General features: G+C 35.3%; 7 protein-coding genes and 1 long non-coding RNA gene across 10 annotated transcripts; 5 read left to right on the top strand and 3 right to left on the bottom strand.

The window, feature by feature from the left end:
* On the top strand, positions 278-1,544 carry LOC104770451. Its single transcript, XM_010494879.2, has 2 exons — positions 278-1,024; positions 1,105-1,544. Exons 1-2 carry the CDS (start codon positions 420-422, stop codon positions 1,244-1,246), a joined length of 747 nt encoding a protein of 248 aa, XP_010493181.1. The 5' UTR covers positions 278-419; the 3' UTR covers positions 1,247-1,544.
* On the bottom strand, positions 3,106-4,057 carry LOC104770450. Its single transcript, XR_764555.1, has 3 exons — positions 3,888-4,057; positions 3,597-3,654; positions 3,106-3,508 (listed from the first exon to the last, which is right to left on the bottom strand). It is a non-coding gene; the product is annotated as an uncharacterized LOC104770450 (long non-coding RNA).
* LOC109131170 (replication protein A 70 kDa DNA-binding subunit B-like) lies at positions 5,082-7,375 on the top strand. The gene is made up of 10 exons (XM_019241846.1): positions 5,082-5,102; positions 5,194-5,458; positions 5,538-5,634; positions 5,723-5,847; positions 5,967-6,051; positions 6,113-6,269; positions 6,417-6,466; positions 6,657-6,780; positions 6,868-7,080; positions 7,169-7,375. The coding sequence occupies exons 1-10, from the start codon at positions 5,082-5,084 to the stop codon at positions 7,373-7,375; spliced, it is 1,344 nt and encodes a 447-aa protein (XP_019097391.1).
* LOC109131169 lies at positions 8,024-9,319 on the top strand. Its single transcript, XM_019241845.1, has 6 exons — positions 8,024-8,158; positions 8,283-8,553; positions 8,633-8,747; positions 8,845-8,987; positions 9,091-9,175; positions 9,259-9,319. The coding sequence occupies exons 1-6, from the start codon at positions 8,024-8,026 to the stop codon at positions 9,317-9,319; spliced, it is 810 nt and encodes a 269-aa protein (XP_019097390.1).
* Positions 15,715-16,835, top strand: LOC109131441 (ATP-dependent DNA helicase PIF1-like). The gene has a single exon (XM_019242492.1). The coding sequence runs from the start codon at positions 15,803-15,805 to the stop codon at positions 16,784-16,786; it is 984 nt and encodes a 327-aa protein (XP_019098037.1). The 5' UTR covers positions 15,715-15,802; the 3' UTR covers positions 16,787-16,835.
* Positions 16,877-17,449, top strand: LOC109131168 (ATP-dependent DNA helicase PIF1-like). The gene has a single exon (XM_019241844.1). It carries the CDS (start codon positions 16,877-16,879, stop codon positions 17,447-17,449), a length of 573 nt encoding a protein of 190 aa, XP_019097389.1.
* Positions 20,120-22,540, bottom strand: LOC104770447 (pollen receptor-like kinase 6). Its single transcript, XM_010494877.2, has 2 exons — positions 20,965-22,540; positions 20,120-20,789 (listed from the first exon to the last, which is right to left on the bottom strand). The coding sequence occupies exons 1-2, from the start codon at positions 22,382-22,384 to the stop codon at positions 20,221-20,223; spliced, it is 1,989 nt and encodes a 662-aa protein (XP_010493179.1). The 5' UTR covers positions 22,385-22,540; the 3' UTR covers positions 20,120-20,220.
* On the bottom strand, positions 23,000-27,071 carry LOC109124516 (protein trichome birefringence-like 16). Of its 3 annotated transcripts, XM_010494874.2 has the most exons (7): positions 26,624-27,071; positions 25,862-26,030; positions 25,503-25,654; positions 25,124-25,207; positions 24,611-24,964; positions 24,247-24,442; positions 23,000-24,131 (listed from the first exon to the last, which is right to left on the bottom strand). In XM_010494874.2, exons 2-7 carry the CDS (start codon positions 25,912-25,914, stop codon positions 23,303-23,305), a joined length of 1,668 nt encoding a protein of 555 aa, XP_010493176.1. In that variant the 5' UTR covers positions 25,915-26,030; positions 26,624-27,071; the 3' UTR covers positions 23,000-23,302. The 3 variants fall into 3 exon arrangements, with proteins under 3 accessions (XP_010493176.1, XP_010493177.1, XP_010493178.1); XM_010494875.2 differs by lacking the exon at positions 25,862-26,030 and having other exon boundaries at positions 26,624-27,070; XM_010494876.2 differs by lacking the exons at positions 25,862-26,030; positions 26,624-27,071 and having other exon boundaries at positions 24,611-25,053; positions 25,503-25,624.

Raw genomic sequence — 27,715 nt, 5'->3', positions numbered from 1 at the left:
ATTGAAATGCAAAAAGAAAAGATGAAACTTCAAATTTGGGGTTTTGAACAGTGATACTTCAAATATAGAGTGTCACTGTTCAAAACTTCAAATTATGAAGTATTAAAGTATCTCTTGGAGTACATAAAACTTCAAATTTGAGGGGATAGAGTATCTCTTGGAGATGTCCTAAGGGTTTGATTCGCGAAATAAGAACAGTTCACGTGATTTATTGTAAATATTGCAATAAATAAAAGCTAGTGTAAAGTTTCTCAACCCTCCCACCAACTCCACCATAAATAACACATCTCTCCCCCATCTCTTATTTGTGGAGGTTTCACAAACACCACCAAGCTTCTCCCTTCTCTCCTCTTATGCTTCTTCTTTTTGTTTTTGTTCTTTTTGGTTTAATCTGATCATACCCTTCTCTCTCCAAGATCATGCTTACCAAAAGAACCCATCCAATGATCGGAAAGATATCGGAGCTCCTCGTCGGTGTCAACCGGTCAGCGGCTGCTCCTTTCTTTGACGTCTTGATGACGAGCCCTAGAAGCCCACTCGATTTCAAGATTCTCCCTCAGATATCTCAAAGAAACAGCTCAAAGAGATTCTACGATGACAATCTTGGTGGCTCCGTTGGTCTAGGGATTGTAGCCGCCCTCGAGAACTCAAACACTCGTCTAATCACGAGCGTTTGTAGATCGGAACCGAACCAATCCGGCCGCTCTGATCCAGTCCAGTTCATGAACCATGGAGGAAGCACGGACGGAGAAGACGAGGAAATGTTCATAATGGACGAGGAGGATTACACGTTGGTGACATGTCACCATGGGCCAAGTGGATCTTGTAGTACAAGGGTTTATGACAAAGATGGGTTTGAGTGTTTCTCGAGTAAGATCAAGGAAGATCGTCGTGAAAGACTTTTCGTGGTCGATGTCGGTATGGAATCTCCAGAGAACTCGCCGGAGTTTCAGGGTTTGGGATTCCTCAATTCATGTTACTTGTGCAGGAAGAAACTTCATGGTCAAGACATATTTATTTACAGGTATATTTTGGGAGCATATATAAGTATTCACTATTTTTCATATTATTGATTGTCTAATCCTTTTGTTTTTGTTTATGCAGAGGAGAAAAAGCGTTTTGCAGCACAGAGTGCCGATCGAGTCATATAGCAAATGATGAAAGAAAAGAGAGATGTAGATCAAACTTCTCAACCTCTCCTTACACCGCCGGCCAAATTTTCACCACCGGAGTCCTAGTGACTTAGTCGGAGTTCAATTCTACTGAGTTTTTTACTTATATATATATATGGGGGGGATCGGGGGTAAATAAAATAATTAGGCATAAAATAATTGGCAAGAGAAATAAATTAGCATATATATATGACATGTATGTCTATATTATATATATATATATATATATATATATATATATATATATCATATATATGGTGGAACGAAAGAATTTGGAGAAATTTTGATGAGGGGGAAAAATGAAATGTAGAGAGAGCTAATTCTTGATCGTTAAGCATGGCGAGAAATGGAATAATGCTCTTATTTTTATTTTTTTTGGTTCTTGTTTTGTTTTCTGTATTTTTGTGATAATTAACATATATAAAAATAATTTTGAAGTTTTCTAAAATATGGTTTTTCCTTTTCCTTGTGTCCGGTTCTTTTTAAAATGGATGTTTTGAAAGGTGAATATAAAATAAACTGCTCCAATCCAAGCATCATATCAAATAATTGAAGCGAATATTAGCAACAACAAAATGGAACGGTGAAAAATGTATTAAAAAATTCGAATAGTATACGTAATAAAGTTTAAGCATAACTCTGATGTATAATTTGTGTATATAAAAAAGAAAAGCATAAAAATGGTTGTTGCCGTGTTGGTTTTTGTGTGGTTTTATTCATATCAATCAACTTGTGAAAGATACGAAATACTAAAAGAAAATAAATAGTAAAAAATAAAATTGACCCATACGGAAGAAGCCAGCACTGAGAATAAGCCCAAAAGAGGGACATCATTGCTGAGTGGTAAGGGCCTACCACAAAAGTCTTAATTTATTATTGGTTATTATATAAACAGGAAGAAGAAGAAGAAGAAGAAGAAGACAAAACCTAATTTCTTTGTGGTCCTTTCACTAAAATTGACTTGCATGCATCAATTTTTAATATGTCTTTGTTCGTATCCGAATCGAGTCTCCTACCCAATACTCAAGCTTTTGGGTCCATTAATATGTTAGTCTTTTATGGTTTTCTTTTGCTTGTGTTTAAACTATACAGTTTTGACTTTTGATGGTTAATATTTATTGGGAATATGAAATTTTGAGATGTGTATATATTCATAGAAGTCATCGTAGCTAGCTGCATGTGATATAAATTAGAAAACTACCGTTAGACACTAAATCCTCAAATAGAAAAAAATGCGTCTGCAAATGAGTGTAAGAAAAAAAAAAACATAATCACGCGGACTTCTTAAATCCGTTATTAATTATTATCCCATAATTCTGATATAGTCACTACTTTACGTGATTTGCCACTTGTTGTCACCTACTCGTGATTCGGCACATAAAATGTCATATAGACAGAGTATTAATTCTTTTTATTATCTAAATAATTTATTCGTGATAATTTTCGTATATGATCTCTCTGCTTTTCTCGTCTCTCGCTCAGGTTAACAGTTTTATTTGATTCACATATTTGTTCTGATTTAATCCTTAACCAAAAAAATTTGGGAAGTTATGTGAAATTAGGTAAATTAACATGCATGTTTCTTTCTCAGAATTGAGTTTGGAGCTTAAGGAACCCAAGCCGTCAATCTCACAACTTACAAATATGTTGTTTTGCTACAGCAGGAGTCAACATTATCCTAACTTATAAAACTCTAAGCATGATTATAGGACAAAATAGTAATTACTGAGAGATATCTTTGAAAAATATATATTTACTGAGATATGAAGATGATACTTAATAATCTCAAATAAAATAATCATAAATCAGGACAGAGCTAATTAACCGATAAGTTTCAAACCGAAATCAAAATCAAAAGAACCCAAAAGTACAATTAAATTATTATGGATACAATTTTGTAACCAAAACAAATCATCAACTCATGGTGGTCGTCTTATAAAACGGAAATGGTATCCTGTTTCTAACAAGTCTCAACCAAAAAAAACTAAAAAACAAACAAGGATACTATCTAAACTCATTACCGATTTGCGTCTAAGAAAAACCAAGGAAAAATCATGGTTTTCTCTGGCCCAAATCTGACTAATTCAAACAAGATCTAAGAAATGAATTGCTACCAAAATTTATTTTGTTTTAAGGTCTCAGATCCGCGAGAAGAGTTGATCGGACCATAAGACACATATAATCTCGTTTTCATAAAAGAAAGAAAATATTACTATTGAGGTAGCTGAGATGCCGCAGGTGCCAACCCCAACCACCACTTGCTTTCAAGCCGTGACTGAGACACGGTTCCCAAGTGACTACCGGAGTTATTATGATATGGTACTCGTCCTCCACACCTTAAAATCAAATTAGATTAGTTACCAAAATTATTAAAAACCACAAAAGTTGAGAAATTAGGGCATTATAAATTTTTTTTGTGCATACCTATGTATTCTCTTCGCCAAGAACCTGTGAAGTGAATTTCTCCTAGCAACTGGAAGTTCTGCATTAACAACAAAAAAGATTATTCGTTAGACTCTTAAAAGGTTATGTGCAAATTTCCACTAACTTGGATCGCAAGAAAAAGGCCCAGCGCACAAATTAATTAACATGTTACACAACACAAGCAACCAAGAACTTGAACTCAACACAAGTAACCAGTAGTGATACAATAATGGCAAACACAAGCTATCATCGTTTCTTAGAGTTTAAGAGAGAGAAAAAAAGCTAACAAACCCGTGATTAGGGAGATCTTGGTCGGATGAGGGATTGTGGAAACTGGGTTGCTGAGGGATAAGATCCATTGTCTTAACCGTTAGATTTTGAGGAGACTGCAGATAAGATGTCTAGAGGAGATTTGTTTATCCGATAACACTTCACTCAACTTTGAATATCAGTTTTTTTTTGCCAACCTAACAAAGAGGATCTTAAGAGAATTATATCCTTTTTAATTACCGAGTCTTCAGAGATTATGTATTTGAATTTGATAGTGAACTACGATATGCATGTGGATTCCATATTGGTAACTGTTATCCATTTTAGATTTTTATATTCAAAATTTTTGTAACTATATTTGGAGACATAATTTTAAGTTTTGTGGTTGCTATCAGAAATTCTTTCATAAAAATTAATAACTTAAAAAAAGAGTCAACTCTTGATCATTTCAATTATTTTAAACGAAATTATCGACCAAGAAAGATAATACTATCTTCTTATAATTAAAAGAGGAGTACATTTTTGAAAATGCCTGAAATCCTACAAGTATTTACAGCAATTGCCACTGAATACATTTAAAAGGAGTAGGAATCGATAAATTAAACAGGGCAAATGTGTCCGAAATCATTTTTAAAAAAATTACCCGACCCAAACAGCTAAGGTCCGCGTGTTTTTTAAAAGGACCTGGTTTCATCCTTTGTTTGGGCCAATTTCATACTAAATCGGCCATATTAGCAATACAAAGAAGTTTTTAAAATTGTCCATTAGCCCAATATTGTCGGGCTCGACAATAAACCTGAAGAATATTCCTTTGAATTTTTTTGGTAACTACTCACACAAAATCTTCTCAATCAATCCCGCCCTCAAATCTCTCTGCATAATCTTTTTGGCCCTGAGTATCAATCAACATTGAAAGCAAATTCTATCAGATACATAATATAATCCTAATCATAACCAAAAATCACGCAATTATCAAAGCAAAACCTATACGATACCCTAGAACACTCAACCACTATAAATAATACAACATCAAACACATTCAAAACTCATCAAGCAAAAATCATTTCTCAAGCAAAATTCAGTAAGCAACTATCAGTGGCTGCAGCTTACGTTTACCTTCGAGACGTTAAGCCTTACAAGACTTCTTGGAAGGTCCAAGTAAGGGTTCTTCATTCATGGAAGACCTACTCAACAAGGTTTGGTGAAACTTTCGATATGGTGCTCTCAGATGTCCAAGTAAGTATAAATACTTATGTCTCCCATCATTGACCTCTAATTCTAATATTTGTAATGCAACTACAATGTACCTAATAACTTCTTTTACCAGGGGACGAAGATTCACGCTTCTGTCAAGAAGGATTTGATCAGTCGTTTTGAAAACAAGGTCGTGACCGGTCAATGGAGAACTGTCGAGAACTTTGGTTTGAGTATCGCCACTCGTCAATTCAAGCCTACTGCCCATCGTTACAAGATGTCTTTCATCACTCAAACCATTGTCAATAGGATGGACTCTGTGTCTGATGATCCGTATTTAACTCTGTCCCCATTTGTTTCTGTCCTGTCCGGCAACCTGAATGAAAACCATCTTATTGGTGAGTTATTTTAATTTTACCATTTCGAATGTTTAAAGAAACCTAATAAATTTGCTAATTCAATAACATCATTCATCAGATATTGTTGGTCAAATTGTGAATGTTGGGGAGATCGAAACCATCGATGTCAACAACAGACCCACTAAGAAGATCAGTTTTGAGCTTCGTGATGAGAGGTAGCATTTTATTCTAAATACGAAATGCCTGAAAACATTTGTTATCTTAACATTCATAACATATTTTAATTGTGCGTTGTTTTATTAGTGATGATAGACTACCATGCACTTTGTGGGGTACATTTGCTGAGCAAGTGCATAGTGCTTGTGATCCTGATGCTCAAGCACGTGTTATTTGTCTGGTGAGATTTGCGAAAATCAAGACTTACAATGGTAAGTCTTAATCATTCAACCTTATCATAGATTAGTATTGTTTTGCTTAAAAAACCGCAATGTTGTAAGTACTAACCACTTGGGACCTATAAAATTTTCAATGTGTTTAACTCTTATAGAGAAGAGGAGTATCTCCAATGCTTTCAATGCATCTGTGGTGGTAATTAATCCCGACTATGCAGACATCCTAGAGTGGCAGAATAAGTAAGTTTAACTACATATATTTAAAACCATGTTATGCTTAGTGTATATTGGGTTTTTCCAGCCCTACTCAACATATAAATGTTAGGTTGCCAAATGATGGGCTTGCTATTACCTTAATTGAGAGGAGACCAAGGAATAATCTGCAGTTAGCAAATGTAGGCGAGGTCTACCAGAACTTCCCAAGGAGGAACATACAAGCTATCTTGGATATGACTGAGGTAATGCCAAGGGAGATGTATCAGTGTGTTAAAAATATTAAAATTATAATTTTTTTCTTTCAAATTATATCAGTGTTTTCCTAATTCGAATATATACATATGTGTAGGAAGGAAAGGTCAAATTGATATGTACTATTTATGCCATAGATTGTGATTGGGCTTGGTACTATATTTCGTGCAAAAGGTGTAACAAGAAGGTTACACCTATCAACACAATCACCAATGGTTCTGTCTCAACTGCAAAGAAACCCTAGTTCTGGTGTGATGGGTGTCGAGTACATGTTACTAATGTTCTCGCAAGGTATACACATTGAAAATATTTTATCAAATTATACACAATTATAGGTGTATAATCTCCATACTCATCTTTGAACGTTATGGTCTTAGGTACAAACTACATGTTAACGTTATGGATAATTCTGGTGAGTTGAAGTTGATGCTCTTTGATAGCATGGCCATAGAGATTGTAGGCTGCTCAGCAAACTCACTCATTGATGGTCCATTTTATGAGGTATTTGATATAATTACCATATACTCGACTTAATAACCGAGTTTTACAAAGTATACTATCTAAAATACTACTTTTTAATAATTATAGATGGAAGATCCTGACAACTTGCCAGATGATATCAAGAATTTGGTCGGAAAAACATTCCAATTTCTTGTGAGTGTTGAAAGTGAAAATTTGTGGAATGAGTTGGATATCTACAAGGTGTCAAGGGTGCTGGTTAATGATGGTGTACCGGATGATGATCTTAATGATGATTCACACGGTGGGGATAATCCTCCCGATGATAGCACCGGATATCAGGTTTCATTTTACAACTCAATGAAATTAACAAAATGTGTATAGCTGATATTCACAAACCCTAAAATTTGAGACTATTTTTTTGTGATAGGCTAGCTTGTGCTTGACCAGCGGTCAGGAAGTCTCTGACTTCATGACTCCATCGTCAAAGCGTTCAAGTCCTGATAAAGACTTCCCTAATGATAGTTCCTCTACTACAAAGAAGCTGTGTCTTGACAACATCAAGGTGGTCCAGATTAAGCAGGAGAAGCTGACGAAGGCAGAGATGGTGAATGAGGAAAAGAAAAAGAAGCCGTGAGCAATGGAAAATTTCTCGACTACTTCGTTAAAGAAAAAAAGAATAAGGGTTGCGTTTTTTTTTAAATGTTAAGGATTTTCAAGTTGTTTGCAAGTTTTTGGAGTTTCATTTTTCGAAGAATTGATCCAGTGTGATGAAACTGGTCAGAATATTTTATTTCTGTTTTCTCAATAATAAGAAAGGATGATTTCTTTATTTTCGAGATTTATTTTAATTTTTAAACAACTTTAATAACTCAGAAATCTAATTATAAATATATATATATATATATATATAATTATTGTATATTTGAAATTACACGAAAAGCTGAAGACCAAATAGTAAAAAGTAGGTTTGTTGATAATTGATATAAGTAAACCAATAGCAACCATCTTGGTTACTTAAAAAGTTACAGCTATCAATCTGTCAATCAAAATCAGTTTAAACCAAAATTGAAAGAAGAGATAAAATTAAAATTGCTAGGTTTTATATCTCTATATAATTTAGAAGAGGCAGTCGTTATTTATTAGAAGTAGTAAATGACTTTGAGAAACTTTTCACTCAATCTCTATATAAATAGACAGTCAGTGTTAAGTTTTGAGAAAAAAACTTAAAACCACAGGAAAGCGAAAAGTTTCGAATATCAAAAGTTTCAGAAAAAAATTCACCATGTCTCATCGGTCCTTTTTTGAAGATATTACTTTAGATTCATCAAGGAAGACAAAGTGGACTATTTTTGTCAAGATTCTGAGTATTTGGAAAGGAAAAGAGAATTCTGTTGAAATGATTCTCGCAGATGAGAAGGTATGCTATCTTTTGTTTTGTTTTTTTATTGTCCGTGATCTTCTATAAACCTTCTCTCACAGTTTTTGTAATTCCATTGTTTGTAAATTGATTAAAGTTTCTTTCTATTTTTATTTTATCCCAGGGATCTAGAATTGATGCTTCTATACCTCCGATCAAGTATAAAGAGAAATTTAAGAGATGGCTCAAAGAAGGTGAATGGTACCTTTTGAACTTCTTCAAGGTTGATGTGATTCCAAAGTCGAATCCATACTCAGTTCACCCTTTTCATCTCATTTTTATTCCTAAAACAACAATGGATCCTGTTGGTCCAAAATCGACAAGTCAGTTCTTTGATTTTACTTCAGCAACACAGATTGCGAATGCAACAGAAGCTGATAAGAAACGGGTTGTTGGTATGTTGCCGATTATTAGGTTTTATCCCTTTGATATATTTACTTATTACTGAAAAGTTTTATTCATGTTTTTATCTAGATGCATGTGGAGTTCTCATGGATGTAACTCCGATTGCAAAGATACATTATATGGACAAAGATAGTGGATGTGAATCTGAAGCAAATATGGTCATTTTCAAACTAAAAGATGCCAGGTAATTTACAAAACATTTTAAAGATTCTTCTATGTTTTGTATAATCCGTGATATCCTAACCAGGCAAAGTATACATCTGTTCTTAAAACTCTGTTAGTGGGAGGATTATGAAATGTGTTGCAATAGGAAAAACGTGTGATGACTTTGTAAAGAACTGGTCTAGAAGGGTATCTGATATCAATTATGTTAATGGGTCAATCCTTTGTGTTCTACGTTTCTGGCGATACGCTACATTCCAAGGTTAGTTTTTTTTTCATGTATCTTACCTAAATTAAAGTGTTTGTAACTTATAAATTTCTCCAAGTATTTACAATTAATATTTTCTAAAATATTACAATCGTAGCTCAAAATTGCTTAATGTCTGATTCTGGCTCTTCAAGATGCTTCTTTGACAAAGAATTCGCAGAAATCGACAGGAAAAATTACAGGTTTGTTTGTTTAGTCATTTAATCATCATATATCGTAAACATATAAATTTTGACTGCTAACCATTCTTATTTCCTCATTATAGTGGACTTGAAGACTCAGAAGAAGATGAAGTCTTTATGGAGGTTGTTGAGCAAAACTTTTAAATTAATTTGAAGTATCCCTTTTAGAATCTTTATTTATGTAATTGATGTTTAACGTTTTCAATTATATTTTAGTATATTTTCTATTTGGACCGAAAGCTTTCAACTATTATTATTGAAATTAAATAGTTAGTCCTTTAATTTAGGAGTTTGTTTACATACCTTTTATCTTGGCGAAGATTACGGTCATAATTCATGTAGAATTTATAGTACCTGCACCCAAGGAGGACCGAAATTGTTAACTCACACATATAAATGTAAAAGGTAATTTAAAATCTAAAAGATTTACCACATTAAAACATTAGCAAAATTACCGGATAAAATATCGGTACCAGAACCTTACAAAATCTCAAATTCATATACAAGTAATCTTTTTACAAGCAATGGTACCAACTCTTCATTTGAGTTTTTCTTAAAAAAATATCAGTAAATTATTGTAAACACATTTTGCTATACAAAAAAAGTAATGAAGAGCAAGAGAGGGTTGTTTGAACAAATAGTTGATCAAGAAAAACAACCGACTAAAAGAATATGTTCGAATTCAGCTCAAACCGAGAAATCAAATAATCAAAATCTGGTGAATGTAAAAGGCGTTTTTGGGCGGATTTTCAGTGACATAACAAACTTGACGCCTATTATTATAGATGAATCCATTGATCCAACCAGAAGTAGTATTATTCCCAGATATGCAGGTAGTAACTTACCAAACTTATCTGTAAAGCAATTATTCTTTCACACAATTTACTTTGTCGTGTAATATTATCCTGCAGAAGCTTTCCCGGGATTAGATGAAAACAATGGTTTTACACATGTTCCAATACTAGAAAGTTTGAGTCAAGGAGTTACCATTGTAGATGAAGACATTTGCTTCCAACATACTCCTGCCACTACACAGCTTGAAAGAGGACTACCTAAAATGTATTCGGCAGGTTAGTCGTATTCTATTTTGAAAAAAAATACATATGTTTACATTGTTAAAAGAAATAAAATTTACAACATACATTCGCAGGGTCGGTACCAGCTGTAATCGAACATTGTGAAAATCTCACACCCGTCATAGTAAACCAATCGTACTCATCTCCTGGAAGTCATGAATTCATATCATCCATACGAAAGCAATCTCAGAAATGTAAAATCCAAAAAAAATTAGAACCCTATTTGTAGAAAACTCCCTTTAATCCCATATCTATCCATTTCAAATATTTTTACCTGTGAATTACTAAGTAAATCTATTGTTCTAATATGTGCAGTTAGAATGATCGACGAACAAGAAAACTCCCCCCTGTCTGCAGTGAATATAAGACAATCATATTCTAGACTAGGAACTAGCAATTTTGTCGACAACTTGAGGAATAAATCTTTAAAAGGTAATCAAGGAGGCGTATTGACAGTTTCTTAAAAAACCCCACTACAAAGAACCTTTCCTATAACGTTTTGTATTTCTATTGTGCACAGCTCATATTAACCCAAAACCAACAAAAGCAACTATAACTGAACAAATTGTGTCTCTTGAAAGTGCTATTTCACAAGGTATGTGTTTTTACTTAATAACAGTTCCTATGTTTATTTATAAGATATATAGTTAAAATTTTATGAAGCTGCATTTATACTCACAGAAACTGTTCGTACCAAAAAAACTACAAGGAAGATTCTTGAGCGAAAGCTAAAGAAATGCTCACGTAAGATTTTACAAGATATTACAAACATACCAGATAGTAGTAGAAGACAGAAGCCACACCTTCCAGCGACAAGTCATACTGCATTAAGAGACACAAATTTTTCAGGTTTAGCTTATTATTTTGATTGAGAATAATTAACTGAATAATAAAATAGTACATTCTAAATATATTGAATTCCTTTCAGATTCACCATTACAACAATATGTCCAAGGGGCAAGAAAGGAAAAAATAACATCGGTTCCTAATCTGGAAGTCTATTCTCATCAAAATGATGATCTTTCGTGTACAGGAGGTATTGTTGAATAAATTGTATGTTTTTTTTTTAATGACAATTGTCCTTTTTTTAAGTGAAATCAATTACAATTATATTACAGGAGATGACCACTCAGATAATGAACAACACTTTGATGTGAGTAGTCTAGAAGATAATGATTCAGATCTTTCAGAAACTGATAGTGATCATTCAATTGGCACAAGGAATAGGATTACTCTTGAGAAGATTTGTGGTACATATAATAGGCGTCATAAAGGTTTTAAAGTTCGATCTCCCGGAATTAGTAGAATCACGGAATTAAATGCAAGGGGTCGATGTTCAAGAGCAAAAGTGGACAAAGGTTAGTCGTTTACATAAATCAAATGTTTATAATTTCCTGTAGCAGTCTTCTAATAGTTGTATCTTCTTAATGGAAATACAGTGTCATATGAAAAGTATGTAGACCATGGTGACCCAACATTCAAGTGTTCTTACTGTGGTGCAATGATGTGGTATGATGAGCGAATAAACAAACGCAGAAGGTCAAGAAAGCCGAAATTTTCATTATGTTGCTTACAAGGAACCGTTAAACTACCACTTCTCAAAGAAGCACCTGAACTTATAAGGGAATTGCTTAGTAAGGATGATCCGCTTAGCAGGCATTTTCGTGAGAATATCAGAACTTATAATATGCTTTTTGCATTTACTTCTCTTGGTGGTCAAGTAGATCGTTCAGTTGAAAAGGGTAAAGGTCCTAAGCAATTTCAATTACATGGCCAGAATTTTCACAAAATTGGTAGTTTGAAGCCCGAAGATGGTGACTATGCTAAATTTTCCCAGCTCTATATCGTTGACACAGATAATGAGATTGAGAATAGATCATCAATATTGAGGTATTGTGCTTATTGTTAATAAAAATACTATCTAACGAATTATCGTATTCTACATGATCAACCTTGATTTAAATTGTGTATTTTTTTAATTGTACTAATTGTGCGTTATTTTATTATTATGCACAGCAAGGGGAAGCAGTCCGGAAGTCTTAAAGGTAGACAAAGTATACGAAAAGAACTAATTGCAAAACTTATTCGACTGCTGGATGAAGTTAATCCCTATGTTGAGTCATTTAGGCAAGCTAAAGATAAGTTTGTTGCTGATGAGAATGCGAAGTTTCACATGCGGATTGTAAGTGATCGTGTAGGTAAAGATGGAAGAACCTATTCTATGCCAACATCATCAGAAGTAGCTGCATTGATCCCAGGTGATTTTCATCCTGAGATGCCCGGACGTGATATTATTGTACAAGAAAAAAGCTCTGGCAGATTACAAAGAATAAGTGAAGTTCATGTTGCTTACTTGGCACTACAGTATCCTCTTATTTTTCCATATGGTGAAGATGGTTTCAGAGTTGGAATTGAGAAGTGTTTAAACGGTAATCAGAAAGATGAAGAAAAAAAGTTTATTTCAATGCGGCAGTGGTTTGCTTTCAGAATCCAAGAAAGAGAAAACGAGGCTCAGACTCTACTTCGGTCTAAGCGCCTTTTCCAACAATTTTTGGTTGATGCATACACGACTTTAGAATCAAACAGGTTGTCCTATATCAAATATAATCAGTCTAATATCTGTTGTGATAACTATGCATCAATTCAAGCTGCAGCAGAGGCTGGAACAAATAGCATGGAAGAGCAAGGAAAGGAAGTTCGAATACCAGCCTCTTTCACTGGTGGACCTCGGTATATGTTGCATAGTTATTATGATGCAATGGCTACATGTAAACAGTACGGCTTTCCTGACTTATTCATTACATTTACATGTAACCCTAAGTGGCCAGAAGTAACAAGGTATTTGAAAAAGCGGAAGCTTAATTCTGATGATAGACCAGACATTATGTGTCGTATCTTCAAAATTAAACTTGATTCTTTGATGAAAGATTTAACGGAAGACCATCTCCTAGGGAAGACTATAGCTGGTAAGAATATTGATTGAACCCGTTTTTCTGCGCAATCTTTCACATACATTTTCTAATTCATGTTTTTTAATAAAATGCAGCTATGTACACGGTTGAATTCCAGAAGCGGGGTCTTCCTCATGCTCATATTTTGTTATTCATGGATCCAAGCTGTAAATTGCCAACAGCTGATGACATTAACAAAATAATCTCAGCTGAGATACCAGATAAGGATGAAGATCCTGAACTATACACCGTTGTTAAGGATTGTATGATTCATGGACCTTGTGGTGCGGCGAATATAAATTCTCCGTGTATGGTGGATGGAAAGTGTTCTAAGTTTTACCCAAAAGAGAGTGTTGAAGAAACTTCAGTTTGTAAAGACGGATATCCAATCTATAGAAGGCGAGCATCTTCTAATTTTGTTGAGAAAGGTCCACTGAAGTGTGATAACAGATATGTTGTTCCTTACAATCGTATCCTATCATTGCGATATCGTGCTCACATCAATGTTGAGTGGTGCAACCAATCCGGTTCAATAAAGTACTTATTTAAGTATATTAACAAAGGGCAAGACCGTGTTGCAGTTGTTCTAGAACCTAAAAAGAAAACTACAGATACGAATGAGACTGAAGCTGGGAGTAACAATGTTGCAGATGGTGAGAAAACAAAAAAGGATGAAATAAAGGAATACTTTGATTGCAGGTTCGAATCACAGACTCCTATTTGCCTTTCTTTAGTATTTTTTTTCTTTACTAATATTTATATTTTTTTATTTTGTAGATATGTTTCAGCTTCTGAAGCAGCGTGGAGGCTTTTCAAGTTTCCAATACAGTATAGAAGTATAGCAGTCATGAAACTTCCATTTCATCCACCAGGGAAGCAACCAGTTTTTTATAAAGAGAAGGAGAAGATTAAAGATGTACTTGACANTTTGATGAAAGATTTAACGGAAGACCATCTCCTAGGGAAGACTATAGCTGGTAAGAATATTGATTGAACCCGTTTTTCTGCGCAATCTTTCACATACATTTTCTAATTCATGTTTTTTAATAAAATGCAGCTATGTACACGGTTGAATTCCAGAAGCGGGGTCTTCCTCATGCTCATATTTTGTTATTCATGGATCCAAGCTGTAAATTGCCAACAGCTGATGACATTAACAAAATAATCTCAGCTGAGATACCAGATAAGGATGAAGATCCTGAACTATACACCGTTGTTAAGGATTGTATGATTCATGGACCTTGTGGTGCGGCGAATATAAATTCTCCGTGTATGGTGGATGGAAAGTGTTCTAAGTTTTACCCAAAAGAGAGTGTTGAAGAAACTTCAGTTTGTAAAGACGGATATCCAATCTATAGAAGGCGAGCATCTTCTAATTTTGTTGAGAAAGGTTCACTGAAGTGTGATAACAGATATGTTGTTCCTTACAATCGTATCCTATCATTGCGATATCGTGCTCACATCAATGTTGAGTGGTGCAACCAATCCGGTTCAATAAAGTACTTATTTAAGTATATTAACAAAGGGCAAGATCGTGTTGCAGTTGTTCTAGAACCTAAAAAGAAAACTACGGATACGAATGAGACTGAAGCTGGGAGTAACAATGTTACAGATGGTGAGAAAACAAAAAAGGATGAAATAAAGGAATACTTTGATTGCAGGTTCGAATCACAGACTCCTAATTGCCTTTCTTTTGTATTTGTTTTCTTTACAAAATTTTTTTTTTTCTTTTTTTGTAGATATGTTTCAGCTTCTGAAGCAGCGTGGAGGCTTTTCAAGTTTCCAATACAGTATAGAAGTATAGCAGTCATGAAACTTCCATTTCATCCACCAGGAAAGCAACCAGTTTTTTATAAAGAGAAGGAGAAGATCAAAGATGTACTTGACAGAAGAGCTAATGTCGATTCTATGTTCATGGCCTACCTAAATCTGAATAAGGTTAATGCATTTGCTAGAACGCTTACTTATGCAGAAATTCCTAAATACTTTACTTGGGATGGTAAAAATAAACAATGGAAAGTAAGGCAGAGGGGATTTGCTATTGGAAGGATCAATTATGTTCCACATAGAATGGAAGCGGAATATTATATGAGAATCCTTCTTGGAATCGTTAGAGGTCCCAAAACTGATGAAGATATCAGGACATACAGAGGCGTTGTGTATGATACATACAAAAAAGCATGTTGGGCTCGAGGTATTTTAGAAGACGACCAAGCTTATATCGACAGTATTATTGAAGCAAGCTTCTGGTTTTTTGGAGATCAACTTCGGAATCTTTTTGCTCTGATGCTTCTAGATTGTTGTTCATCAAGGCCACTACATGTGTGGGAAGAAACATGGCATTTTTTATCAGAAGACATTGAAGCTAAGAAAAGAGAAAAATACAATAATCCAGGTTTCGAATTATAGCAAAAAGAATTACTGTTTGATAATCTCATCCGTATCTATGGTTCGCAAAAACTAAGAAACTAATTATATTTCCATTTATTTATGATATTGCAGATTTAAATTTAACAGATGAGGAGAAGAAGAATTATACGCTTCAAGAAATTGAAGAGATATTGTTATGCAATGGTGGAACTCTGAAAGAAATTGAAGAAATGCCAAAGCCAAACAGCATAGGTTTAGATCATTCCAATCGTTATATAATAGAGGAGAAGAACTACAATCGTGATGAATTGAAAGAAAAACATGATGATTGGGTAGAGTTGATGACGTCTGAGCAAAGGGCAATATATGATGAGATAATGGTAGCTGTTTTAAATGATTGTGGAGGAGTCTTTTTTGTTTACGGTTTTGGTGGAACAGGAAAGACTTTTATGTGGAAAACTCTTTCTGCAGCTGTTAGATACAGGGGATTGATAGCTATAAATGTTGCCTCAAGTGGTATAGCTTCTTTGCTGTTAGAGGGTGGAAGGACTGCACACTCAAGGTTTTGTATCCCTATAAATCCTGATGATTTTACAACCTGTAATATCAATCCTACTTCAGATTTGGCTAAGATGTTGAAAGAAGCGTCTCTCATCATATGGGACGAAGCACCAATGATGAGCAGATATTGTTTTGAGAATCTGGATAGAAGTTTATCTGATATAATGAGAAATGCAGACAACAAGCCGTTTGGTGGAAAAGTAGTTGTATTTGGAGGTGACTTCAGGCAGGTATTACTTGTAATAAATGGTGCTGGTAGGGCTCAGATTGTTCTAGCTTCATTGAACTCTTCGTATCTATGGGAACATTGTAAGGTTCTGTCTTTGACGAAGAATATGCGGCTTATGTCAAAGAATATGACAGAGATTGAAGCAAGGAATATAAAGGAGTTTTCTGATTGGATTCTAGCTGTTGGAGATGGGAAAATTCCCGAATCAAACGATGGGGAAGCTCTTATTGATATTCCAGAAGAATTGCTAATAAGAGATGTAGTTGATCCTATTGATTCTATAAGTAGGGCCGTATATGGTGATTTGGAAAAGTTGCATACAAAAACAGATCCGAAGTTTTTCCAAACAAGAGCTATTTTATGTCCAACAAATAGTGATGTTAACACCATCAATGAAAGACTGCTTGAGAAGCTCCAAGGTTAGTTTCTACTTTTAAATCAGGAAAATTTTTAGTTTTTCTGATGTTAGTTAAATACAATAATAACGTGATCATATATCTATACAGGTGAAGAAATGGTGTACTTAAGTGCTGATAGTATCGATCCTCAGGACAGCGAATCATTAAACAACCCTGTTTTCAGTTCAGACTTCTTAAATAGTATAAAGCTCTCAGGATTGCCAAATCACAGTCTTCGTCTTAAGATTGGTGCTCCTGTAATGTTACTGAGAAATATAGATCCTAAAGGTGGTTTATGCAACGGTACACGATTGCAGATTACTCAGATGGGGATTAATGTCCTAGAAGCTTGTGTTATTACCGGTGAAAGAGTTGGAGATAAAGTGTTAATTCCAAAGGTTTTAATTAAACCGACTGATACTAAACTTCCTTTCCGGATGAGAAGAAGACAATTTCCATTGTCTGTAGCTTTTGCGATGACTATAAACAAGAGTCAAGGACAATCACTCGAAGAAGTTGGTCTTTTTCTACCTCGACCAGTGTTTTCTCATGGCCAGTTATATGTGGCCCTTTCTAGGGTCACATCGAAGAAGGGTTTGAAAGTGCTTATCTTAGATAAAGATGGAGGGACAACAAAGCAAACGATGAATGTTGTGTTCAAGGAAATTTTTCAAAATCTATGGAAGTAAGGTCTGGTTTGGTGTTTGTTGTTTTAAATTTTTTAATTTCAAGGGTGAATTTTGTTTTTGCAGTCTTCTATTAGTAAAACATTTTGGGGATGTTTGGTTTGTTTCGTATTTGAAGAAATTTACTTAATATACTTAATATTTCGTATTATACTGTTATCTGAACTAAGCATAGACCATATAAAACAAAAGAATGCTGTTTTAATTTCTAGGTTTAGATTTAGATTTTGTTTTCTGTTCGTTATTTGTATACAAACGACCATTCATTCATAAAATGATTTACCAAACAAAGCCAAAAACAGAGAGCCATGTAACTAACCGAGTAAGATGTCAGAGGTGTTTCCTTTTATTTGACTGTAATTTTTGATTTATAAGTCCAGCTTTCTGCAGAAACGTTGAACACATGGATAGACCATATATTATTGAATGAGGAAGTTTACAGAATATTGTAATTTATGTAAACGAAATCAAACTCAAACTTATCTTGCTTTGGTGTTGAATGATTATACTTTACCAACCCCAGTTGTCACCTGTAAGAGATAAATTGGTTAAGATCTGAATTCATCTTATTATAAAAAATTTCAAAACAGAGACCCTAAAAATCGGATTTAAGGACAGATTGTAATAGAGTGGATTGAATATATCGATATAACCCTCTTTACTAAAATTTAGATTCTAAATTCGAACTTATATACACTTACGAATTGAACAACAGTTGAAAGGGACTAAAAAAATTTGCTTCATATGTAGTATTATACTGAGTTCTGAACAGAGAATAGTAGGTTAAAAACATCTTAATGCTGTTTTGATTTATTTAAAACTGGTTTTGGTTTTGTTTTCGTGAATGTGTAAACACATGACAATTCCTCGAAAGTCTAATTTAGAAAATAAAGGCAAAAAAAATTGGCATGTTACTAACCAGTTTAGGACGTTATCTCCCTTTGCTTTTAGTTGACTGTAATTGTTGATCTTATAAGTATCTGTCTACACAAGAGTTGTAAACATATAAAGAACATATGTTAGTGTATGATTATGTCTACAGAACACCGTGATATCTAAAGCTGAAATCAACATCGAACTTATCTGGCTTTTCTTTTGAATGAATATACTTTTATAACATAAGGAAATACCTGGAATTGAATTATTAAGATGTTAGATAATCTTATAACAAAAAAGCCCAAATCACAGTCGCTAAATTCAGATGGGAAACAACAGACGATAATATATGTATATAATCCTATTCTCTGAGAGAGAATAATACAGTGAATTTAAAACCCAATTATAAAGAAGATGGCTCAATGGAGAGAGTTTAAAATCAAGAACTTACCAACCAATAAGATCCGAGACTGAAATCAACGAACTCATTTACTGGGTTTGCAAAACATCCGTTTGAAATCTTCAAATTAGATCAATAAGCAATTAAAAATAGAAATCACGGAGGTGAGAATTATAGGGTTCGATCGGGATCTAAGGCAAAGAAGGAAGAGTTCGGTTGATTAAAAAGAGAAAAGGAAGAAAGTTAAAAAAAATCAGATAGACTCTCGAAGAAGCACAACAAAAGTCAAGTGTTTGTTTACTATTTTAGTTGGGCCTTTTTATTTTTTTTTGTGTCCTAATGTCTATACTATTTATAAGATTATTACAACCTGTTTTGATTATGATTTCCACAATATCCTAAAATATACTTCCAAAATGAAATACAGAAACACAAATTTGTACTATATATTAATTATTATTTATACACACCAAACAAATTATTGTATCACGACAAATAAAATAAAATTTGGAAGATTTAAAAAAATATACTCACATTATAACTAAAATTTATTATAATTTTGTTAAATAGTTATTAAATAATTTAAAAATAATTCTCTTTATAAAAAATATAAAAAATCAAAAGTCAAAAATTTTAAAACATTTGACCCGCGGTGTACCGCGGGTTCGAACCTAGTAACAGAATTATTAGAGAATCTGTTTTCGGTTTATATATGTGAATGAGTACACTGTACCAATGATATAATTACCTCTGTATGTGAATGACTACGTCATTTTGTACTTAACTTTCCAAGAATTACCAATTAATATTCAAAATGATATAGTCACTGTTCAACAAATTATAGATACATGAAAAATAATTGAATCAAATAACATTTGCATACTTAAGTTTCATGAAATATCTTCTTTGCTGATATGTCTGCACATTCATCATTTCATCTTTATCTTTGTAACAAAGTTTGACTCCTTCTGGCTTCGCATGGCAAAAGAGATCTAAGTATAAGCAGTTATGTGGAAACATATATATCAAAAAGAAAAAATAATTGGCCACAAGCACAAGACCAATGATTATGAGATGAATGCACTTTTCTCATATAGTAATGATTAGATCAAAAATTATATATATTCCTAGAAAATAAAAAGTCTTATCATGTTTGACATTTTTTTTCTAAAAGAGGAAATATAGAATGAAAAATTGAAAAATATATCTAACTTTTTAATGAATCATTTTGGTTTTCTTATGGAACAAGAAACATAAAACGTATCATTTTTCTTTTTTTCTTTCCAAAGATAGATCACTGCAACCACAAAAAGGAAAATAGAAACCCTCCGAAAAGAAACAAAAACCTTTTATCCTATTTACGAACCCAAATTCTCATCAACACTTCGCTTCGTGGTTAGTATATTATATATATCTACAGATTCCGAAGGTTTTCTTTCTTCCTTTTAGAGTTTGATTGTTCGCTCCGATCATGATTGCATGCGGACTAAACATCTCATCAAGTGTTTACTTGTTCTATCCTTCTAACAGCTTCCCTCATGTCTAATCTCTCGTCTGGATTACTTGCGATACAAGCAGCCCCAACCCGCAACAGTTCCACCATCTGTCGCACCGAATCAGTATTGTTTACTATCTCCGGATCGATAAGTTCTTCTTCCTTTTGCTCCGCAACCGAAGATTGTACCCATTGAACTATATCAGTACCGCCTTTACCGTTGTTTAAGTACTGAGAAGGGAACTTCCCTGTCAAGATCTCTAGAATTATAATTCCGAGGCAGTAGACGTCCGACTTATGAGAGACCTGCTGGGTCTGCGCAAACTCGGGTGTCTTGAAAGCGAACAACGCTTGTGATGCGTTGGTTGGCTGTAGAAGCGGTAAGAATGCATAATCGCTGATCAAAGGCTCGTAGGTCTCGCTGAGGAGAACGTTGCTTGATTTGAGGTTACCGTGTGGGAGATCGTAAGACGCAAACTCCTCGTGCAAGAACTTCATTCCATGCGCAACTCCTTGAATGATCTTCAACCTTGTCGGCCAAGTTAGTTCAGAATGGTGTATCCCCCGGTCACCTGTTGAGAAACAAAATAAATACCAAAGTTTCATTTAGCCTTAGTAAATGAAGGTTTCATATATTGTGCTTTTATGTATGTTGATCACTAAATTGTGTTAAATGGCTTGGAATCAAGATTTATATATATTCTTGACTAATTTTTTTTATTTTAAAAAGAAGCATTGCGGGGTTACCATGCAAAACGTAAAGCAAGCTGCTTTTAGGCATGTATTCAGAGACTACAAGCTTCTCTTCGCGACGGTAGTGATAGGCTAAAGGGGTAAGAATGTTAGGGTGGCGAAGTTTCCCAAAGCGTCTCATCTCGACATCGAAAGGTTCACGTGCAAGTTGATTCATATCCCTAATCCTCTTTACCACAACGGATAAACCATTGGTCATAACCGCCTTGTAAGCTGATCCAAGACTACCATTGCCAAGCACCTCAGCTGCAGCCTTCATTAAATCCGGTAAACCAAAAGAACCCTTGTCGCTATTTACCATTATAATGTCACCCATCCCACCGCCAAGGCCTCCTCCTCCTCCTCCTCCGCCTTTCCCAACTTGAGACACGCCTTTCTTGGAGGAACCGCTTCCATCCCCGTTTCCACCACGCTTTCTACTCGATTCCGTAGACCTTTTCGCTGTCGTGGATACGGATTCGGGTACCCTGACTTCCACAATATCGTTGTCGCTCAGACGTTGTTTGTCTAGCATTCTAAAGTCAGGGTTCTTCTTCTTGTTTCGCTTCCTTATAACGCCTACGATAATAACGAACATAAGAAGAAGCGTGAAGGCAACCATGATCGCGTGTACCGTGGCATTGTTCGAGTTGGGAGATACTGCGGTTGTTGGAGGCGTCTTGCCTCCGTCATCCCTCTCCTGCCCCTCATCTAGGGAAACATAATCACATGCAAGGTCAACTAACGTCCCGCACAAGCCTTCGTTCCCTGATACATTGACAGCAAGATCTTTCTTATTCGTAATGCTTTCCGGGACGGGTCCTTCGAGATTGTTGACTGAGAGGTCGAGGTTTTTGAGGCTCTTAATGTTTCCAATCTCTTCAGGTATCTCCCCGGTAAAATTATTTTCTTGAAGGTGAAGCTCCTCGAGTGGGAGCTGCATAAGGGAGGAAGGGATATTTCCCACGAATTTGTTATGGTCAAGAAATAGACGCTTGAGCTTTGTCATGTCCTTGAAGAAATCGTCAGCGATCTCGCCGGAGAAGCTGTTGTTAGAGAGCATGAGAGACTTTAGGCCCCGGAGTTTAAAGAAATGCGGGAGAGGACCCGAGAGGAGGTTGTTGTCAAGCCTTATTGTCTTTAGATTTGGGAGATCCTTTAAATCATCTACGGTGACGGGACCCGAGAGACCGAGCCGTGTGACGTGAATGCCTGAGACTGTTAGACCCTTTTGGCAATAGATCCCGAACCATTTCCCACTGCAAGGATCTGTTCCTGCTCTCCATGAATTTAGGTCCCCTTTGGTTATTTTCACCGAGTTCTTGAACCGCACAAGCGGTTCCGACTCGCTCACGTGCTGCACAGAAGGGATGATTGAGAAACAACAGAAGAGGAGGAGGACGAGGATGAAGCCGTGATGCAGAACAGCAGCCATGGAATTAGGAGAATAGATGCTGTTCTTCTTTTTCTTGTTGGTATAATGTTATGTCTTAAAAGAGTTAAGGACGATGTNTTTTTTTTTTTTTTTTTGATAATGGATGTATTATGATTTGTTGGGAGGTGTAGTTTTGTTTAGATTGTGTTTGTTGTTCCAAAGTTTGGACATTGTTTGTTTGTGAGGGTTGTGAAAGTAAGGGTGGCATTTCTCTTTGTTTTTTGTTTGATTGAATTAGTTGTCAAAGTTTAGACTTTTTTTTTGAAGCCAAAAATAGCTTTTTTTTTTTTTTTTGTTATAGAATAGAATTTATACAAACCTATTTGTTTGTTTCTGAGAGCTTAAAGAATTTTTGATAAGGATCTGAAAATTTTCTAATCTTAATAAATTTCCATCTATTTTCTTTTCAATCAGATGCATGTCTCATCATTGTTATAGAAAATGACATGCCCAATCGCAATTGCCAATTACTATATTTGGTTTCTTAAAATTCGGACGGATCAGAATAAGTACCAATCGGTTCGTACTTCCGTCAAAATCATGCTTAAAAGCGTTTTAGCAGAATCCAAACTCAAACTTTCAGATATTACATAAAGAAGAATTCAAAAAACTAACTCTAAAATTTCTTTCAATTGACTTCAAGACAATGCTAAGGAGTTGGGATCTGTTCTGCAAATATGGTCGGAACAAAAATCCCGGTATGGACAGCGTTTTGCAAACGTATACGATAAAGACGTCTATAATAGCCAGAGCTTTGCTTTTGTACCATAATAAAAAAATATACTAACTTACACCTCAAGCCGCTAAAACTACAATGTGTGTTGTAGAAAGCTATCAAAAGGCTAAGCTTTGGTTTGGCTCAAGCCCTTTCTCTGAACGTTTCTGCTGATTGATGCAACAGCTGTAACTTGAAAAAACTTAGATCATCGCAAAAAGGATTTCATTCCACGTATCAGGAACACCGGGCAAGCACCAATGGAGGCAATCCTGAACTCCCCGTGAAGCCGAGATACTGAACCGTGATATGTGACCTTCGTCTCTAATAATAGATAAGGCTGTTATGTCCAAAAGCTTAACCCCTGTACCTTTCACTGAACGACCCGCGCTGTAATCGCTCGACTCCTCTTGCAAAACTTCTTTTCCGATAGACATTGGGGTTGTGTTATTGCAACTTCCTCCGGTGTTCCATTCCCCACCCACAAAATGTCTGGGCGAAAGGCTTCTGTAGAATGCCTTAAGACCGGGATGGAGAGGGAGCTGCGAGTTAACCCAACTAACAGTACTGTGGATTGTGAAGTTCTTGGCATTCCCAAGAGCGGCTAGCTTCTTGTTAGTGTTGGGAACGCCATTAACATGCATCACCCATCTGTTACCGTTGAGCTTCCCTCGGTTCCAATGGTGACCTGTGTTCATTACCAACACGTCGATCTTATGAAGGTACTGGCGTAAGAACGCTGGTGGGCGATCGAGATGCATAGCGTGTTCAGTTGCGGGGTCAGTGATGTTGATTGGTTCTATGTCGCAGAGTGTAGATGACCAGTGGTATAGGACCGTTGTGTTTGTTTCTGGGAATCTGTAAGCCCAGCCACCAGGACGAGCTCCACCTTCGGGAGTTATGAACCCAAATTCTGGTCCCACGTCAAGGACATCGAGCCTCTCTTTGCCTCCCGTGATCATACACATCATGGACTGAAACTGTTGTCTTCCCAATGAGTCTCCAACAAAGGCTAGAGTTTTGTTCTTCATCCTGAGAGCATTTGAAAAATTGAGCCATTTATTTACTGTTACTACGAAATTGGTGCAAACACTTGGCAAAATCTATGGATACATTGGATTTAACAAACGTAGAAATGAAATCTTACCTTCTCAAGAATCTGGAACCCTCAAATTCTTCCATAGAGCAATCTTTAGGTTGCCACCTTACCCTTTCAAAGGCAAAGTCTGTACGTTGCATCAACCTGCATGCCCACATAGAAGCAAGCCACTGTTTGCATTGAGATCCCGAATACAAAGGACGGTGATTGTCCACAACCCATTTCCCTTTCGCGTAATTGCAAGCTGGTAAGGAAAGATAATATAAAACAACCTGTTATTATTTCAGACTAATAGTTTAAGACTAATAGTTTCACCGAGATTCAAATAGATTAGGCATGTCCAATTAATGGACACTCGTAAGAATGCTTTAAAGCATCATAATACTTGGATCTACAAAATATGATTTTCTACCTTGATTCGCGATGCGAGCAGTTGAAGTACCACCATCAGTCCTCTCTTCATCTGTTGCAAGAATATTACTCTCTGGATCTGAAATAGTCTCTTTAATATGTGTTGTCTTCGAAGCTTCACCTTCACCAACAGCAACCTCATGTTTCACCTGTTCTAATTTCGTTTCTTCACTAGTTGGTGTCTTCTGATATTTTGGCTCACTTACAATAACTTCACGTTTCACTTGTTCTACTTTTTTCTCTTCAATAATTGGTGTCTTCCCTTGGTTCGTATTACTTACAATATCTTCTTCTACATGTTTCTCTTCTTCTTCTTCTGTATCTTTATTATCAGTCGAATCCTCTTTGCTGTCCTCTGTCATAGAAAAGTCGGGAACAGGAAATTTTTTTATGCCAAGCTTAGTTTCCCAAAAATGCAGAATACAGCAGACAGGGAGCAAACCCCTTCAAAAAAAACAGTTGAGGAGATTACAAGATGCATGAGAGAGCTTCAGTAAATGCATTGAACATATACCTTTGTTTACAAATGGAGTAGCTGATGAGTAGCTATCTTTACTTTCAGTATTCAGCGTAGTAGGTATTCTCTCAGCCTTTTCTTCTGCAAATGACAAAGAAAGATAACCGTACTATTGGTTTCAAGAACATCTACAGTAATTTCTGAAACATAAACAGGAGAAACAACAAGTGGAAAGAAGAATATTGCTACTATAAGTAATATTCTAGACCTAAACAGAACAAAAAATTCTAGACCTACGAAACATAAACATGCAACACATTTCGCTGACAAGCAGCACTACATTAAACATTAGACAAAGTCTCTATATTAAAGTTCCAGCATTGAAACGGCCTAACAAAATATTGCCAGAAAGAGAGCATAGTGTCATAGTAAAAACCTGTTTGCAGCTTTAAATAGTGACTTTCAGGTGGAAGATAGGCCGAGGTAGGAGTTCTACCCCATGTCCATATTACTACGGTTGCACAAACAAGCACAACAAGCATAACTGAAATATCCCTAGCCCTTCGTCTAAGGGCACCTCTTTTCATCCTGTACAAATTCCAACAAATTAGCTGTAAGATTTCATTCTGCCACACTGAATATTACATCACTTAAAAAAAAGAACAAGAAAGATGATAAAAACTAGAGGGTGCAGCCTTGGATTCTCCTAATCAGATAAGATCACATCACCCCAACACAATGGCTCTTAGTAGTTACATGCACATGTGAGCAGCAATCAACTAGGAGATTTTCTACCTATTTCTATGGAGGGTGATGCTTCTTGGCGTTCCAGAGAAACTTTCGTTCATACTTAAGATCTCATTCAAGGCATATATGTTCCAGCTAGCTCGAGGTTCAGTCAGTGTGATATCCTTTCAGAACAATTAGTAGGTAGATCAACTCAATTTAGGAGTACATCCCTTGCCTAATCATATAAGATTATTGGTGTTTAGCACAGAGACAAATAGAAAACAAAACAAAAAAAAGAACCCTAATCCTTTCAGCATTACCATTAATGACAAAAAAAAAAACCTAAACACAGATCCAATCACAAGAGGCACCAACCTCAGATCTTACCCTATGAGACAAGGATATAATAAGACTAAGAGTAAAGGTTGTTGAGCAAATTATTATTATACACACAATTAGCAAAATTAACATATCTCCTCCAACTACTAATAAAAACACTGTTCCATTGTAATTATAACTAAAACTGGTAAAATACAAGAAGAAAAACAAAAACAAAACCCCACGCCATTACTCGAAATCGACTAATTAACTATAATCAAATCACAGTTTTAAGAAAATGAGGCAATATTGCAGAAGCGGAAATGTTATGGTCCCGATCTCAATCCCACAAACCCTAATCTAAACATCTGAAAGCAACTAAAACCATTTTAATTCCCCCAAATAGTAGTGATTAAGGAAGAAATCTCAATTCCTAATTTTCTTTCTGCCACGATTAAAATCCGAAGACTAATATAAATAAGTTAGATCGGATCGAAACGATGATAATACCTTTGAATCTGAGAATAAGAGAGAGAGAGAGGGAGAGAGAGATCAAAAAGATTCAAATATCTTCCGAGGGGAAGAAAGTGAAATGAATCGAAGGATCCCTCCAAATGAAAATGAATGAAACGGACTCTGATTAATTGGGAGGTCCGTAGATGTCGGCGATGATTAAATCCGATTCACCGGAGGAGACGCCGTACGGAGAGGAGAGGCGTGTTTAGAGGAAAATTACTTACTACGTTGTTGGTGGAGATATCAAAGAAAAGAAAACAAAAAAAAAAAAATCAAATTCAAATAAATTTGGGAAGTGAAAGGAGAGAGAATACAAAAACAACAAAAACAAAAAGGGATTCGAAATTATTTGACCCTTCAAAAAAAATCACTTGTCGGCCGTGAAATCTTAATGACTAAAAAAGAGTACCATTTTTTCTTTCTTTTTGTAATGTAATTTGCATTGAACTTTGGGTGGTTGATTTATTCTTTAGAATAATCGTGGTACGTACGTACATGGAAATCAAGTTAACATCAATTTTTTAAAAAAAATATAAACGAAATTCGAATGAGAGATGGCAATAGATGTGATGTGACTATCAGACTATGTACGTATGTGAGCAACACTACTGCTCCCACCCACTTATTTAGAAATGAGAAAGCACGGCGGCTGGGGGTATAATATCGGACACGATTCTTCTCGCCAAGGAAAAGAAAGGAGTAGTTTAGTGACAAAAGTGCAATCTAACCCACTAACATGCAATGATAACGTTCCACATTTGGACACTTCAATCCTTCGCATTAGATCAACAGCTATAACTTGTAACTGTAGTCATCCATTCTGATTCTATAGTCCACACAAAATCTGTTTAATTAAACACTTGTTATGTGTTGAAAAATAATTTAATTTAATTGAAATGAACCCACAAGCCCAACGGGCCCAAAAAAAAAAGAACACTTCAGAGGCCATAAAGAAAATTTTCAAATTATTCAAGCTCATTTATAAAAAAAAAGTCGTCAAAAATTACATTACCTATATGAATGCTCCTAAAAACACCAAAGGCACAAATCCCATAAATCTTCTTTTCTATGTCACTTGAAAATTAT

This window comes from Camelina sativa, chromosome 20 (assembly GCF_000633955.1).
Source record: "Camelina sativa cultivar DH55 chromosome 20, Cs, whole genome shotgun sequence".
Classification (NCBI taxonomy): Eukaryota; Viridiplantae; Streptophyta; class Magnoliopsida; order Brassicales; family Brassicaceae; genus Camelina; species Camelina sativa.
The sequence above is the reverse complement of the archived record's forward strand: the minus strand, read 5'-3'. Positions and strand labels throughout refer to the sequence as shown.